Here is a 13595-nt window from a genome sequence, read left to right on the forward strand (position 1 = left end):
CCCTCAGAGAGCCAGTCATCAGATGTGGTCACCTAGGGGCTTCCATTCTGCAAAATGACCAGCTCCTGAACACTCTCATTGGCTTCCACGGCCACACGTGGACACCCTGGGCTGCCTGCCTCTCCGCCGGGAACAGGGAGAAGAGTAAAGTGAAAAAAATACCTGCTGCCATGGTGGGTTATACCCATTCTCCAAGGAGGAAATGGAGGGTGTTAGCAGGGAGAGTTGGACCCTGGGAAGGGAGAGGTGGCTTTGCGTCTGTGGGCACGACTAGAGCGTGTTTCTAGGACACTGGTGGGGGACGGAATACCAGAGGACCCTGTCCTGCCAGCTTCGTGACAAGCTGCCTCCTAATTTTTCCCAGCTGGGTGCTTATCACGTCACGACATCCTCTGTGTAGAGACAGCTGCTCCCGGGGTGTCCCTTGCAGAGCCTGCCTTAAAAAAAAATGATCTTTAGTTTCATCATCGAATATTTTGGGGCAGATCTCGAGCAACTGTTATTCTGTGATGACTTCTCCCACCGGCCAGGGTTTTGTGTGATTCTGGGAAAGGAAAAAGGAGGCTGCTCTTCCTCCCCTGGGCCCCTGATGCAGCAGTCTTCTGGAGGTCGGCCACACTCCCATCGGTCCATCTGTTGGACGTTTGTTGAGTGTGGTTGGGTCTGGATTGGGGCTGGGTGCATAGTAGGGGTGACAGCACCCACAGGAAGGGCCCCTGACAACCTTGTAGCCCAGAGGTTTCACCCGTCTCATGGTCCCTGTGTTAACTTCCTGTGACTGCCGTAACACATGACAGCAAACCATGTGGCTTACACAGAAATTGACTCTCATGGTTCTGGAGACCAGAAGTTCGAAATCAAGGTGTCAGCAGGGCTAGCTTTAGGGAAGAATCCTTCCTGGCCTCTTCCAGCTTCTGGTGGCTCAGGCATTGTTGGCTTTTGACTGTGCCACTTTAGTCTCTGCCTCTGTGATCACATTACCTTCTCCTCTGTATGTCTCAGCCCTCCCTCTTCTTCTCTGATAAAGACACTTGAAGGACTTAGCGTGTGTGCATGCTAAAGTCGCTCAGTTGTGTCCGACTCTCTGTGACCCCATGGACTGTAGCCCACCAGGCTCCTCTGTCCATGGAATTTCCCAGGCAAAAATGCTGCAGTGGGTTGCCATTTCCCCCTCCAGGGGAATCTTCCTGACCCAGGGATTGAACTCGCGTCTCCTGAAGCTCCTGCATTGCAGGCGAATTCTTTACCACTGATCCATCCAGGAATTATGCAACCTGCCCATCCTAAATCCAGGACAATCTCATCTTGAGTCCTTACCTTAGTGACATCTGCAAAGACTTTTTCTTTTCAAAGGAGGTAACATTCTCAGTTCTAGGGGTTGGGACTGGGACATAATCTTTGGGGGGGCACTGTTCAAAGTGCAACTTCTCAGGGTGAGATGGGGCTTGAAGTCCTGGTGCCTGCCTTCCCTGGGCCCACAGTTACAAACCTGTGATCCAGTCTGGCCTCTGAGTTGTAAAGAGTACGCACTCGAGGCCCAGGAAGGGACAGAGAGCTGGCTCGTATAACGGAGGAGAGGACCCCAACTCTCTTCCCAGTCCTAGCGGACTGGGGTGACCAGGATGACACGAAAGAGAGTGCTGTGAACTGCATGGGGCCTGGGCAGGCTCTGGGATGAGGCAAGAGTGAGCGTGGCTTTGGGGTGACTTGGAATCCTCGGAGGAGGGGGAGGAGGAGTGCTCATTTGTGGGGATGGTGTAAGCCATCAAGGACACGCCATCAGCCCTGGAGGTTTGCTGAGCAGTGACTGTCCTGATGGTGGAAACAGCCCCTGTCTTCTCAGAGAGAACTAGACTAACCAGGGTGGCTGGCGGTGCCGGGCAGTGAATGTCTGGATGGATAATATAGCCGAATGCTAAGCGTGCAGATAGCATGGGGCCAGGGAGTGGCATGAGTGAGGAAGAAACACCAAAGCCAGGAAGAGCAGCTGAGAAAGGAGAGGATGGTGGAGGGGCTAGGCGTGTGCTTTTGGTGGAGATTTTGTGTTCTGGGGAGCAGTGATCTGTGCACACGCTGGCCTGGTTCCAACTCATTGCCAAAGCGGGACTGTGGATGGTTGAGTCTGAGAGGTTTTTGCTTTGGTGCAGGGTCTTAATTTTTGTGATTCACAGTTGGAGGGGGTTTCAGATGGGTTCCGCAGGGAGGGGGCTCTTTCAAACAGGGGCACAGGCCTCGCCGGGACTCCCAGATCGTCTCATTCCTGTGGGCAAACCTGGCAAAGAGCCCTCACCCCGCCTAGTTCCTGTTCTTCCCAACTCAGCCCCAAGGAGTTAACACCGAGGACTCCTGGACATGCATGTGCTAAGGTGGGTGGGGCGTGGATCCCTCCTCCAGGGAGCTCACAGACAGACAGGAGCCACTATCGAGGAGAATTTGGACAGTGTTCTTGGGGCGGAGGTAGACCAGATGTCTCGGGAGGCCCTGGGAACCACTAGAGATCACAGTTCCGGGCACTCAGCCCTGGACTTTCTGGCCAGTTTAGCAGCTACTTGACCTCTCTCTCCGGCACTTCAGGCTTCTTTGGATGCGCGCTTTGCACCCGGCGGTATCTTGCTGGACAGCCTCCGGTGAGAGGCGGAACCGTGCCAGGTTGGGGTCCCTGCACCGGCTTTCCCTGCTGCCCTTGGCCGTGAAACTGATCAATCAGGAAGTTAAGTCAAGTCACGGTGGGGCCCATTGACTGATTGCAGCCCATGGATGTGATTTTGTTCAGCCGCACAGTGTTTTTAAGGAGGTTGTTTGGCTTCATTTGTGCCAGCATTTAAAAATCAAGAGATTACATGTTAAAAAAAAAAAAAGAGATCCAGATTTCTCCCTGAATCTGCACAGTTCCCTCTCTGATCGTCCCTACAGGGCCTCAGGGAGGGTTGAGCTTTGCAAGCCAGGATTTTGTGTCCTCTGTCCACCGAGAAGGAGGTGTGTCCAGGGCTTAGAGAGGGTCCCCGGAGGGGTGCCGCGTTTGGGGAACTGGTAGTGGCCACGGTCGGGTGTCAGAGTCTGGGGTCCCCTTGGCTTCCTCTTACACCCGGCACTTCAGAGCACACACTTCTCTGGCCACCCACCACTCAGCCACCCGTCACGCCCTGGTCTTCTGAAAGAGGTTCTGTCTCTAGAGAGGAGATGAGGGCTCTTTGGGAATTTGGAGGAAGGAGGACTGGCAGGAGGGGCTGCTCAGAATGGCCCTGAGAGTTAGGGGAGGAAATGGGGGGGGGGGGGTAGTTCCTGTAATCCTGTGCTCCTGGGGCTGCGAGGCAGAGAGTTGGTGGGAGAGACCCTGTGGGTCGCTGAGGGCCCAGGCCGGAAGGAGCTGGTGAGTGTTCCTGCCACGTGGGCCCTTTCCTGCTCCAGTCTTTATAACCAGGAGCAGCTGGTTCTCGTTTGCAGCGAGCCTGCGGGGACCGTGGGGCTGGCAGCTTCTCGGGCACCGTCCCCAGCACCTTGGAGAGAGTGGATGAACCCTGGTGGAGATGGCAGGGGGCCAGGCGGAAGCGCCGGGCTGTGTGTTGGGGGTGGGAGTTAGGCGGTCAGCGTCCTGCATGGGCCTGGGTCTGGCCGGGGCAAGTAGTACAGGATGGAGGCAGATGCCGCCGGGGCCGAGGACTGAGAAATTCACAGTGGGCTTCTCCGGGATCTCTATTACTCCACCAAGTGGACAACCAAGTGGTTAGAACCCTGGGCCTGGGAGGTAGATGCGTCTTCTGGCTCTGCTTGCTCACTCCATGCTGCCAGGCGCGTTACTTAAGCACCCAGGCCTCAGTTTTCCCATCCATATCAGGGGATTGTAGCATTATTTACACCATGGGGTTAGGGTAGGGAGCAAATGTGGTTGTGCATGGTAAACCCAGTGCCTTGCCTGTTGTTAAAAGTCCCAGCGTTGGCTGTTCTGCTGACATTGACATGAGGGTGTCATTCCCATCGAGATTCTTACGGGCTCTTGTTATTAGGGGCATCTCTCATCTGATGGGCTTCCTTGGTGGCTCAGATGGTAAAGAATTTGCGTGCAATGCAGGAGACCTGTGTTCAATCCGGGGGTTGGGAAGATCCCCTGGAGTAGGAAATGGCAACCCACTCCAGTATCCTTGCCTGGAGAATTCCATGGACAAAGAAATCTGGTGGGCTGTGGTCCATGGGGTCACAAAGAGTTAGACATGACCAGGCGAGCAACACTTTCACTCTCCCGTCTGTTGGTGGTGGTGGTGTTTGCTGATGCTGTCTGTGTTGGGTGGAGGTGATGAAGGGTAATGACAGTCATGACAGGAAAGAAATAAAAATGGCGTCTTGAGCTGGAGCATCCTTATAGAGAATGTAGCTGGTGGGGCCCCTGCCACGTCAGGACAGAGGAGTCCCCCAAGCTTCAGTGTTTTCTGTCTGTCCCAGAACATGTGTCTGCTCGTGCCTCAGCCCCTAGTAGAATGGAACTGTCCCCTTTTCTTCCTGAGAGGGCACAAGAGTCTTCCCTCTTCCACCCTTGTCCCATCTTGTGCCGTGAAACAGAGCCCTCGCCGCAGCCTCCCCGCCGGCTGCCTTCCGACGTTCACCACTAGCAGGATGCTTCCAGGCGTTCCCCAGCCGTCTGCTTATCACCTTCTCCTCGCTTTTTCTTCCAGCCTTGAAAAGATCTTTTGAGGTCGAGGAGGTCGAGACGCCCAACTCCACCCCACCCCGGAGGGTCCAGACGCCCCTGCTCCGGTCCTCTGTGGCCAGCTCCACACAGAAATTCCAGGACCTGGGTGTGAAGAACTCAGAGCCTGCAGCCCGCCATGTAGACTCCCTGAGCCAGCGATCCCCCAAGGCTGCCCTGCGGAGGGTCGAGCTCTCCGGGCCCAAGGCTGAGCCTGTGTCTCGGCGCACCGAGATCTCCATCGACATCTCGTCCAAGCAGGTAGAGAACGCCGGCACCGCTGGGCCATCCCGGTTCGGGCTCAAGCGGGCCGAGGCGCTGGGCCACAAGACGCCGGAGCCCGCCCCCCGGAGGACGGAGATCACCATAGTCAAGCCCCAGGAGTCAGCCCACCGGAGGATGGAGACCCCCGCCTCTAAGATACCCGAGGTGCCCGCTGCCCCCGCCGCTGACGCAGCCCCCAAGAGGGTCGAGATCCAGGTGCCCAAGCCAGCCGAGGGGTCCGCCTCCCCCATCCCACCCCAGACCCTGGAGAATTCAGAACTCGCCCCGATGTCTCAGCTGCAGAGCAGGCTGGAGCCCAAGCCCCAGCCCCCCGCGGCCGAGATCCCACCCAAGAGCCACGAGGGTGAGTAGCAAGGCGCCAGTCAACCTGTGCTGTGATGACTTGGGGAGTGGGGAGCTGTCTTTGCCCTACAATCTTGGAGAAAGAGCTGAATATTGAGTTGGGGGGTAGTCTATACTGAAATCTCGGGCGGGGACTGGGGGGCTCTTTCTGTCCCACAGTGGACCACAATGCAGCAAGTGGGATTTCAGTTAGACTCTGCAAAGAATCTCTGGGTTGTGATTGGTCAACAGGGTCATGGTGAGACCGTGGCTGCGACCCCAGGATGTGGGGGCAGGAACCGGGACAGGCTCGTGTTGGGGCGGGATGGCTGTGAGACACTGGGACACGCTCTCACGGTCCTGGTGGCTGGTGGTCCCTGGGCCTTGGAGAGGCAGGCTCGGGTTCTAGAAGGGTGACAGGTGCCCTGAAGGTGCCTCCAGGGCAGAGGCTGTGGGAGGTGGGAGGGGGTGGTTCCTGCTCTGGAGGATCTTCCTCCCAAAGGAGGGAGGGTTGCGCCCAGACATAAAGGGAACATGACAGCCCCTCATCTCTGCAGGCTAGGATTTTCAGGGCTGCCAGGGGGGATCCCAGGCCAGGGACCCTTGTGATTCCTGCCCAAGTCTCTGTGCAGGGCGCTTCTGCTGTCTGGGGGGGTGATTGAGGGCATGGCTCCCATCCTTGGAGGGTCTAGACCCAGACTTGTGCTCATGGGGAGCTCACGGAGGACATGATGCTGTCCCATGAAACACCATTGCTGCCCCCTGCCCCACAGTGAGGGTCTTGGCCCCACAGGTTGTGTTAAGGTGCCGGCTGAGCTGTGAGCCTGGTGAAAGCTGGGTCCAGTTGTAATCCTGGGACTCGGAGCTCAGTAAGTGTCCCTTGGGTTGGACAGGCAGAACATTCTGGGTTTTTGATTAACCTTTTAAAAATTACTTTTAATGGTGGTAAAACACATATAATATTGACCATTGTAGCCATTTTTAAGTGTACAGTTCTATATGCATATTCAATACGTTGCACTGTTGTGCAATGGTCACCACCATCCATCTCCACAACTTTTTCATCTTCCCAACTGAAACTCTGGCCCCTTTACACATTAACTTCCCCCAATCCCCCGCACCTGGCGCCCACCTTCCTACTTTCTGTCTCTATGAGTTTACTCTGGGTCCTTCATGTAGGTGGAATCCTAAATGTTTGTCCCTTTGTGTCTGGTTTATTTCACTTTGCACATCTTCAGAGTTGATCCATGTTGCAGCGGGTATCAGAATTTCCTTCCCTTTTTAAGACTGAATAATATTCAGTTGTATGCATAGACCACACTGCTTATCCATCCATTGTTTTTTTTTTGTAGGTACTCTATACATGTTTATTTTTCTGAAAATTCCTTTGAAAGCCTGTTTCTTATTTTTCCTTTTTAAATTTTTTTTATTGAAAGATAATTGCTTTGCAGAATTTTGTTGTTTTCTATCAAACCTCAACATGAGTCAGCCATAGGTGTACATATATCCCCTCCCATTTGAACCTCCTTCCCAGCTCCCTTCCCATCCCACCCCTCTCGGTTGATACAGAGCCCCTGTTTGAGTTTCCTGAGCCACACAGCAAATTCCCGTTGGCTGTCTGTTTTACACATGGTTATATAAGTTTCCATGTTCCTCTTTCCATACAGCTCACCCTCTCCTCCCCTCTCCCCATGCCCATTCTCTGTGTCTGTTTCTCCACTGCTGTCCTGTAAATAAATTCTTCAGTACCATTTTTCTAGATTCCATATATGTGCATTAGAATATGATATTTATCTTTCTCTTTCTGACTCACTTCACTCTGTACAATAGGTTCTAGGTTCATCTACCTCATCAGAACTGACTCAAATGCGTTCCTTTTTATTGCTAAGTAATATTCCATTGTGTATATGTACCACAACTTCTTTATCCATTCACCTGTTGATGGATATCTAGGTTGCTTCCATGTTCTAGCTATTTTAAATAGTGTTGCAATGAACAATGGGATACAGTGTCTTTTTCAATTTTGATTTCCTCAGGTATATGTCTAGGAGTGAGTTTGCTGGGTCATATGGTGGTTGTATTCCTAGATTTTTAAGGAATCGCCATACCATTTTCCATAGTGGTTGTATCAATTTACATTCCCATAAGAAGTGCAAGAGTGTTCCCTTTTCTCCACACCCTCTTCAGCATTTATTGTTTGTAGACTTTTTGATGATGGCCATTCTGAGGTGATATCTCGTTGTGGTTTTGATTTGCATTTCTCTAATAATGAGCGATGTTGAGCATCTTTTCATGTGTTTGTTAGCCATCTGTATGTCTTCTTTGGAGAAATGTCTGTTTAGGTCTTTTTCCCACTTTTTGATTGGGTTGTTTGTTTTTCTAGGATTGAGTTGTATGAGCTGCTTGTATGTATATTTTGGAAATTAATCCTTTGTCAGTTGTTTCATTTGCTGTTATTTTCTCACTTTCTGAGGGTTGTCTTTTCACCTTGCTTATTTTCCTTTGCTGTGAAAAAGCTTTTAAGTTTAATCAGGTCCTACTTGTTTACTTTTGTTTTTATTTCCGTTACTCTAGGAGGTGAGTCATAGAGGATCTCTTTGATTTACGTCATCGAGTGTTCTGTCTATATTTTCCTCTAAGAGTTTTATAGTTTCTGGTCTTACCTTTAAGTCTTTAATCCATTTTGAGTTTATCTTTGTGTATGATGTTAGGAAGTGTTCTAATTTCTTTCTTTTACACGTAACTGTCCAACTTTCCCAGCACCATTTATTGAAGAAGCTGTCTGGGCCCCATTGTATATTCTTGCCTCCTTTGTCAAAAATAAGGTACCCATGGGTGCAGGGGTTTATTTCTGGGCTTGTTCCATTGATCTATATTTCTGTTTTTGTGCCAGTGCTAGACTTTCTTGATGACTGTAGCTTTGTAGTATAGTCTGAAGTCAGGAAGATTGATCCCTCCAGCTCCATTCTTCTTTCTCAGGACTGCTTTGGCTATTCGGGGTCTTGTGTGTTTCCATATGCATTGTGAAATAGTTTGTTCTTGTTCTGGGGGATATGCCGTTGGTCGTTTGATTATCCGTCCACTGTTGACGGACACCTTGTGTCCTGCTTGGCTGTTGTGAGTAAAGCTGCTGTGTACTTGGGTGTACAGATATCTCTAGTTCCTCCTCTAAGTTCTTACTTTAAAAAACAACCACAACAACAAAACCCACAATGGATTTATTTGGCTGCTCCAGGTCTTAGTTGCAGCATGTGGGATCTAGTTCCTTGACCAGGGATCGAACCCAGGCCCCTGCATTGGGAGCAGGGAGTATTTCTGGACCACCAGGGAAGTCCCTGACTTTCCTTTTTAAATGAGAATTTTCCCGTGGTCGGTGGACTTGGGGGCTTGTGACAGGGCGAGGGTAGGGGTGTTGGTGGAGCAGCCACCTTCTTCTCAAGGTGCACATTTGACCATGCAGGTCGGGTGGGGCGGGGGCCTGACTCTGAATCTCCCGGGTCGCCGGGCGACAGTCTGGCAGCAGGGACCAGAGGTCCCTTCCAGCCCCGTTGTGTGAGTCTGCGTCTCCCCAGACGTGGCCCTGCAGAGCCACCCCACCCCCCAGGCGCCGTGTCAGGACACATGGCCTGTGTTTGGGGAGTGGCCGGAGGCCGTTTCCTCCCGCTCTTCTGTTGGTCCAGGCCCTTTGCTGCCGGGTGCAGCTCGCTCCTGGGGGTGAGGTATTCACACTCAACTGAGTCAAACAGGATGTGACTGGGGAGACGGTCGTCAGCCATCCAGCTGTTGATGAGACTTGGCCCTGGATGCCCGAGGAGGTGGTCCCGCTCCGGGGGGCGGGGGGGACAGGCAGGGCGGGTCCACTCAGGGTGGCATTGACCTGGGTCATCAGGGCAGGCAGGGTGGGGCCTCAGGCATATCCAGAAAGGTCTTCCTCCAGCGGCAGACACTGCTGGGATTTAACCAGGAAAAGGGGGGTGGGGAGGAGCCTTCCTGGCTGAGGCCGCAGTCCAGAGGTGCTGGGAGCCTAGTGTCGGGGCCGGGGCTGTGTGGCTTTTCAGGGGAAAGAATTTCAGTGTCTGAGCGGGGTCCCGGAGCCCCCGACCCGCAGCTCCTCTGTGCAGGTGGGCGTCAGGATCTGCGTGGAGAAGTCCATGGGCTGGGGCGGCTGTCCTCCGCCCTGGGGGTTGGCGTATGTGCCAGTCGAGTGTGTACCTGCGTGTGAATTCACGCGTGTGCTGAGCCCGCTCCCTTGTGCCTTACAGGCTGGGTGGGGAGGCAGCTCTCTGAGACCAGTGCTCACAGGCTGAGAACTCTTAGATGCACTTGAAGCAGGTGGGGGCTGGACAGATGCTATGGAGGAAGGATGCTTGGGTTTGGAGGAGGTGAGAGCTTGGATGAGTCCGTTTGGGAGAATGCTTTCCATTTAAAACAGCTTTAGAAGACACTGTGGGGTGAGCCTGGAAGTAACACAGGGTGAGACGTGAACTGGGAGGAGGAAGCAAGGCCTGCTGGGGGCTGGGGGATTCGACCTTCACCTGCTCAGCCTTGGACGTCCAGTCCTGAGGTCCTGGGCAAGTGCAGGTCCAGGGCCCGATGGAGGGGTGTTCCCGGCATTTATGGTTGGGGCTTCTGGGGGACCCTGGGTCTGAAATCCCCTACTCCTAGTCCTTGTTCTTAGGCTTCATCAGTTTTTCCCATCCTTCCCCTCCCCTGGGTTTGGTCTGTCCAGCCTCTCCAGGCACCTTGGCTTCACTTCCTGTCCGTCTGTCCTGCAGACCTGGCACTCCCATCCCCTTCCACCCTGCCATGGGTGGGAGGTGGGGGATTGGCTTGGGAGCCCCTGGAAACCCCCCAGCCTGCAGGCCCTGCTCTGACTGCCCTCTGTGATCACTGCCCGCCCTCCGCCCTCCGGGGCGGGGGAGCAGCTGGTGCTGCAGGGGCAGAGGATGAGGGAGATTGGGAGCTCTGTGCCCTCTGATCAGACTCAGCCCTCTGCCTCTCCCTCCAGGAAGCCTTCCAGACTGTGACGTGGTTGCAGGACAGGGTCTCCTGGGACTTCAGCTGAGTTGCTTTAGGGAAATTGACCTCCCTAAAGTACAGCGCTAATAAAATCTATGTCCACTCTGAGTCTTCATTTGCCTGGGGTGGCCTCAAGTGGATTCTTGCGTAGCTCACACCTCTCTGCTTCCCAGCTCTTCCTGCTCTGGTCCTTTCATGGTCTCCCATGCAGGGACTTTCAGGGACCCCATGCGACCTCCCCAAGGACCAAGCAGATACTTTATGGGTCAACCGAGAACCCACATGTCTGATCCACTCACTCTGGCGTGCTGGGTTCTTGGTTTCTGAGATTGATGACCCCTGTCTGTGGACTTGGCATCTCCATTCTTGCTCCTCTCTTGGGCTCTGGGTGGGAGTGGGCTTGCCTCCTCTCCCAGGTCCCTGCTCTGCCCCCTTCCTCCTGCCTGGGTGGCTCTGGGTGGGGCTGGGCCCCACATCTGCTTGGCGGGCTCCTGACTCTGCCTCCCCCGGGAGCCACCCCCCTGGCTCCACCAGCCAAGTTTCCCTGAGGCTGCCTTATAAGGCGGGCACTGGCCGCTCACTCGTGGGTCTGGTTCTTTGCCGTCTCTGGATGCTCACTGGAGGCTGTGGGAGAGGCCAGGGTGACCGGACAGAGTGACGAGTGGAGTGTCCCCAGACTGGCGCCCTGCTGAGTACTTGGGCGTGTCCTGGCTCCACTCCACGGGCCTACTGGTTCCGAGCCACTCCTTCACGTCACCCCTACCCCCCACTTCCCAGCCTCAATTTCTTGATCTGTCAAATGAGAGAGGAGTGGGCCCTGCTGGCCCGCATAGCAGAGATGGGGAGTGGTCATGGTCTGAGCGCTCCAGGTGCAGCTGCACCTGCTCAGCCCCTAACGGCCAAGCTAGGTGTGGTGACAGGGGTCCCTTGTGATGTGGGCATGACCTTGGGGTGGGGCAGATGCAGCAAGAGTCTTGGTAGGGTCTCCCTCCGACTTAAAACCTCTGGAATATCCTTGGTCATGTGTAGAGCCTTGAGGAAGGTGGACATCAGACCTCACCACGCCTCTGGTGGTGGGTATGACTTTTTGGCAGACCAGGCGAGCCTGCCGCCTTCCAGGGGTACCTGGGTGCCTGTGCTGGGGACTCTTCCCTGCAGAGCAGGGAAGAACCTGTTTCCCCCATGCAGGGAACCACGCGGGCTACAAGCACAGGGCCCAGGAGAAAGCAACCCGCCTCCCTTGCTGGCCTTCCCAGCTGTCTGCCAAGCCCAGCCCGGTGGTGAGGGGTAGGAGCAAGGGTGCATCCAGGGAATGCAGCCGAGCAGCTGCAGAATGCCTTAAATAGAGCCGGGCACAGCTGCGGGCGCGGGTTGGGCAGGGAGGCAGACACTGCAGGCGGGCCTGTGCTCTGCCTCCCTGCAGCTTGCAGGCTGTGGCCCTGACCACCCAGCCCGGCCTGGGGATGGAGCTGGGTGAGGCCTCCTGGGTGCCCGTCCTGGGAAGCTGAGCAGCTGCCAGGAGAGGGGCTGAATCCGTAGCCGCGGCCTCTCAGGCCCAACAGCTGCTGGGAGCCAGTGTCTGCACAATGGGGCTGCTGTCCGGGGGACGCGCTCGCTCCAGACAGCCACGCTCTGTGGACAGAGAACGCATTCAGCGCCCCGCGGGCGGGGGCAGCTGGGACCCCTGCCCGGCGCCCCGCAGTGTGGGCGGCCCTGCCCCGACCCCAGGTTCTGACAGGCGGCCTGAAGGATGGTGTCACGTGGTTCCCAGTGGCCCGGCGTGGTCAAGTGTGGACCCAGGGCTGCAGGTCCGAGAGCTGATGGGGGGTGGGGGAGGGGACCCTTCTCTGGTCTAGGCGTGACTTCCTTTCCATGTTTTATCCGATTTAGCTTTCCCTGCCCCGGGCCTTTCTGTGGGTGTCACAGGAGCCCCCCTGGGATTCCAGGGGCCCCCAGACTACTGGTTGTAGTTAATGAGTAGAGGCAGCTCGTGCCCAGGACTGAGCATCCAGTTCTCTGAGCAGGGGGACCTCCCCTCCCTGTTTCCGGGCTGCCACTGGGCACAACCCCCTCTGGAACTCCAGGGTTCTAGGGAACCTGATTTGAGAACCCCTGGTCTGTCCAGTGCAGTTCAGAGAAACCCGTGCTGGCCCGAGCAAGGAGTTGGGAAGCAGAAGTGGCCTCGGACATCACCTATTCCATCTTCCTCCTTCTAAAACACAGAATGTTCGAGCAGGAAACCATCCTGGAGGCCCTGTCCACTTGTTTGTGGGAGAAATGGTCCTCGCGCCTCCTGTCCTGCCCTGGTCTGATGATGACCTGTGCTCCCTGAATCCTTGTCCTCGTTGCAGTGGGTCTCATTCCTCCTGCACAGTGTCGTTAGAACAAAAGTGCTAACATGTGAGGACCGCCAGCGCGGGCCCAGCCCCCGGGAGGTTTTGTTAAACAAGCTCATAAACGAAAACCAAACGCAGCTTTAATGAACAGGCAGGGTTTGGCCTTGCCCGCTGCCCCTTCATCCCCAAGCTTGTGGTCCACACGCTGCTCTGTATTCCTGGTCCCCTCTGCCCTATCTGCCCTGTCGCCTTTTCTTCTTCCGATTCTTAAAAGCAGTGCATGACTGTCGGGAGAAGAGAAGAAGTCAGGGTCACATTAAGTGTGGAGATGCACCCTTTCCCCGGGAGAGCCCGTGTGGTCAGCAGGGCGTGCCCTGTGTCCTGGATTTGGCACGTGTGTATTTTTCCCACTTAATGACGCTGTGGGTTTGGTGCATTCCTCTTAATAGCTGTATCCTCTGCCCTTTACGCAGCCCTGCCCTTCTTGTCCGGCTTCATCTGTGATCAATGAGACTTTGTGAACATTCTCACGCTTATATGTGTGCGCATGTGACTTTTGGATAGACCTCTAGGAGTGGAATTTCTGCTCCAGAGAATGTGTGCATTGAAAATGTTGATCCTTGTTGCCGCGTTGGCAGCTAAAGTAGCTACATCAGTTTTTCATGGTGACAGTAGAGAGGTACTATATATATACCCCTTACTGTGGGTGGAGAGGCAGAAGGCTATTTGATGGGTGTTTTAGTCATTCTAGCTTTTCCTCTCTTTATAGGTGAGGGGCTCACGGTTCCCTGTGAACTGCTTGTTCCTGTCCTTGCTTTATTTTTTCCCCAGTTGGGTGGTCAGTCCTTTTCTTGTTGACTTTTCTTTTAAGGCGTTCCTGCCCACCTTTGTTGTCACTGTTATTCGTGTTTTTCCCAGTTGTTGACTTTTAATTCTAGTGTGCTTTTCTAAAC

The 13595-nt window shown here is 54.6% G+C and overlaps 1 protein-coding gene across 6 annotated transcripts in view; it reads left to right on the forward strand.

Moving 5' to 3' along the window:
• Positions 1 to 13595, forward strand: part of SEPTIN9 (septin 9) — a 177138-nt gene that overhangs the window by 92303 nt on the left and 71240 nt on the right. For all 6 annotated transcript variants that reach the window (XR_010659765.1, XM_065911007.1, XM_065911011.1 and 3 more), the window contains one exon: positions 4668 to 5309. Coding sequence is in view for 5 of the 6 variants with exons in the window: in XM_065911007.1 (XP_065767079.1) it covers positions 4668 to 5309 (642 nt within the window). In the remaining variant the exon portion in view is untranslated. The remainder of the gene's footprint in view (positions 1 to 4667; positions 5310 to 13595) is intronic.

Source organism: Muntiacus reevesi, chromosome 18, assembly GCF_963930625.1.
Source record: "Muntiacus reevesi chromosome 18, mMunRee1.1, whole genome shotgun sequence".
Taxonomy (NCBI): Eukaryota; Metazoa; Chordata; class Mammalia; order Artiodactyla; family Cervidae; genus Muntiacus; species Muntiacus reevesi.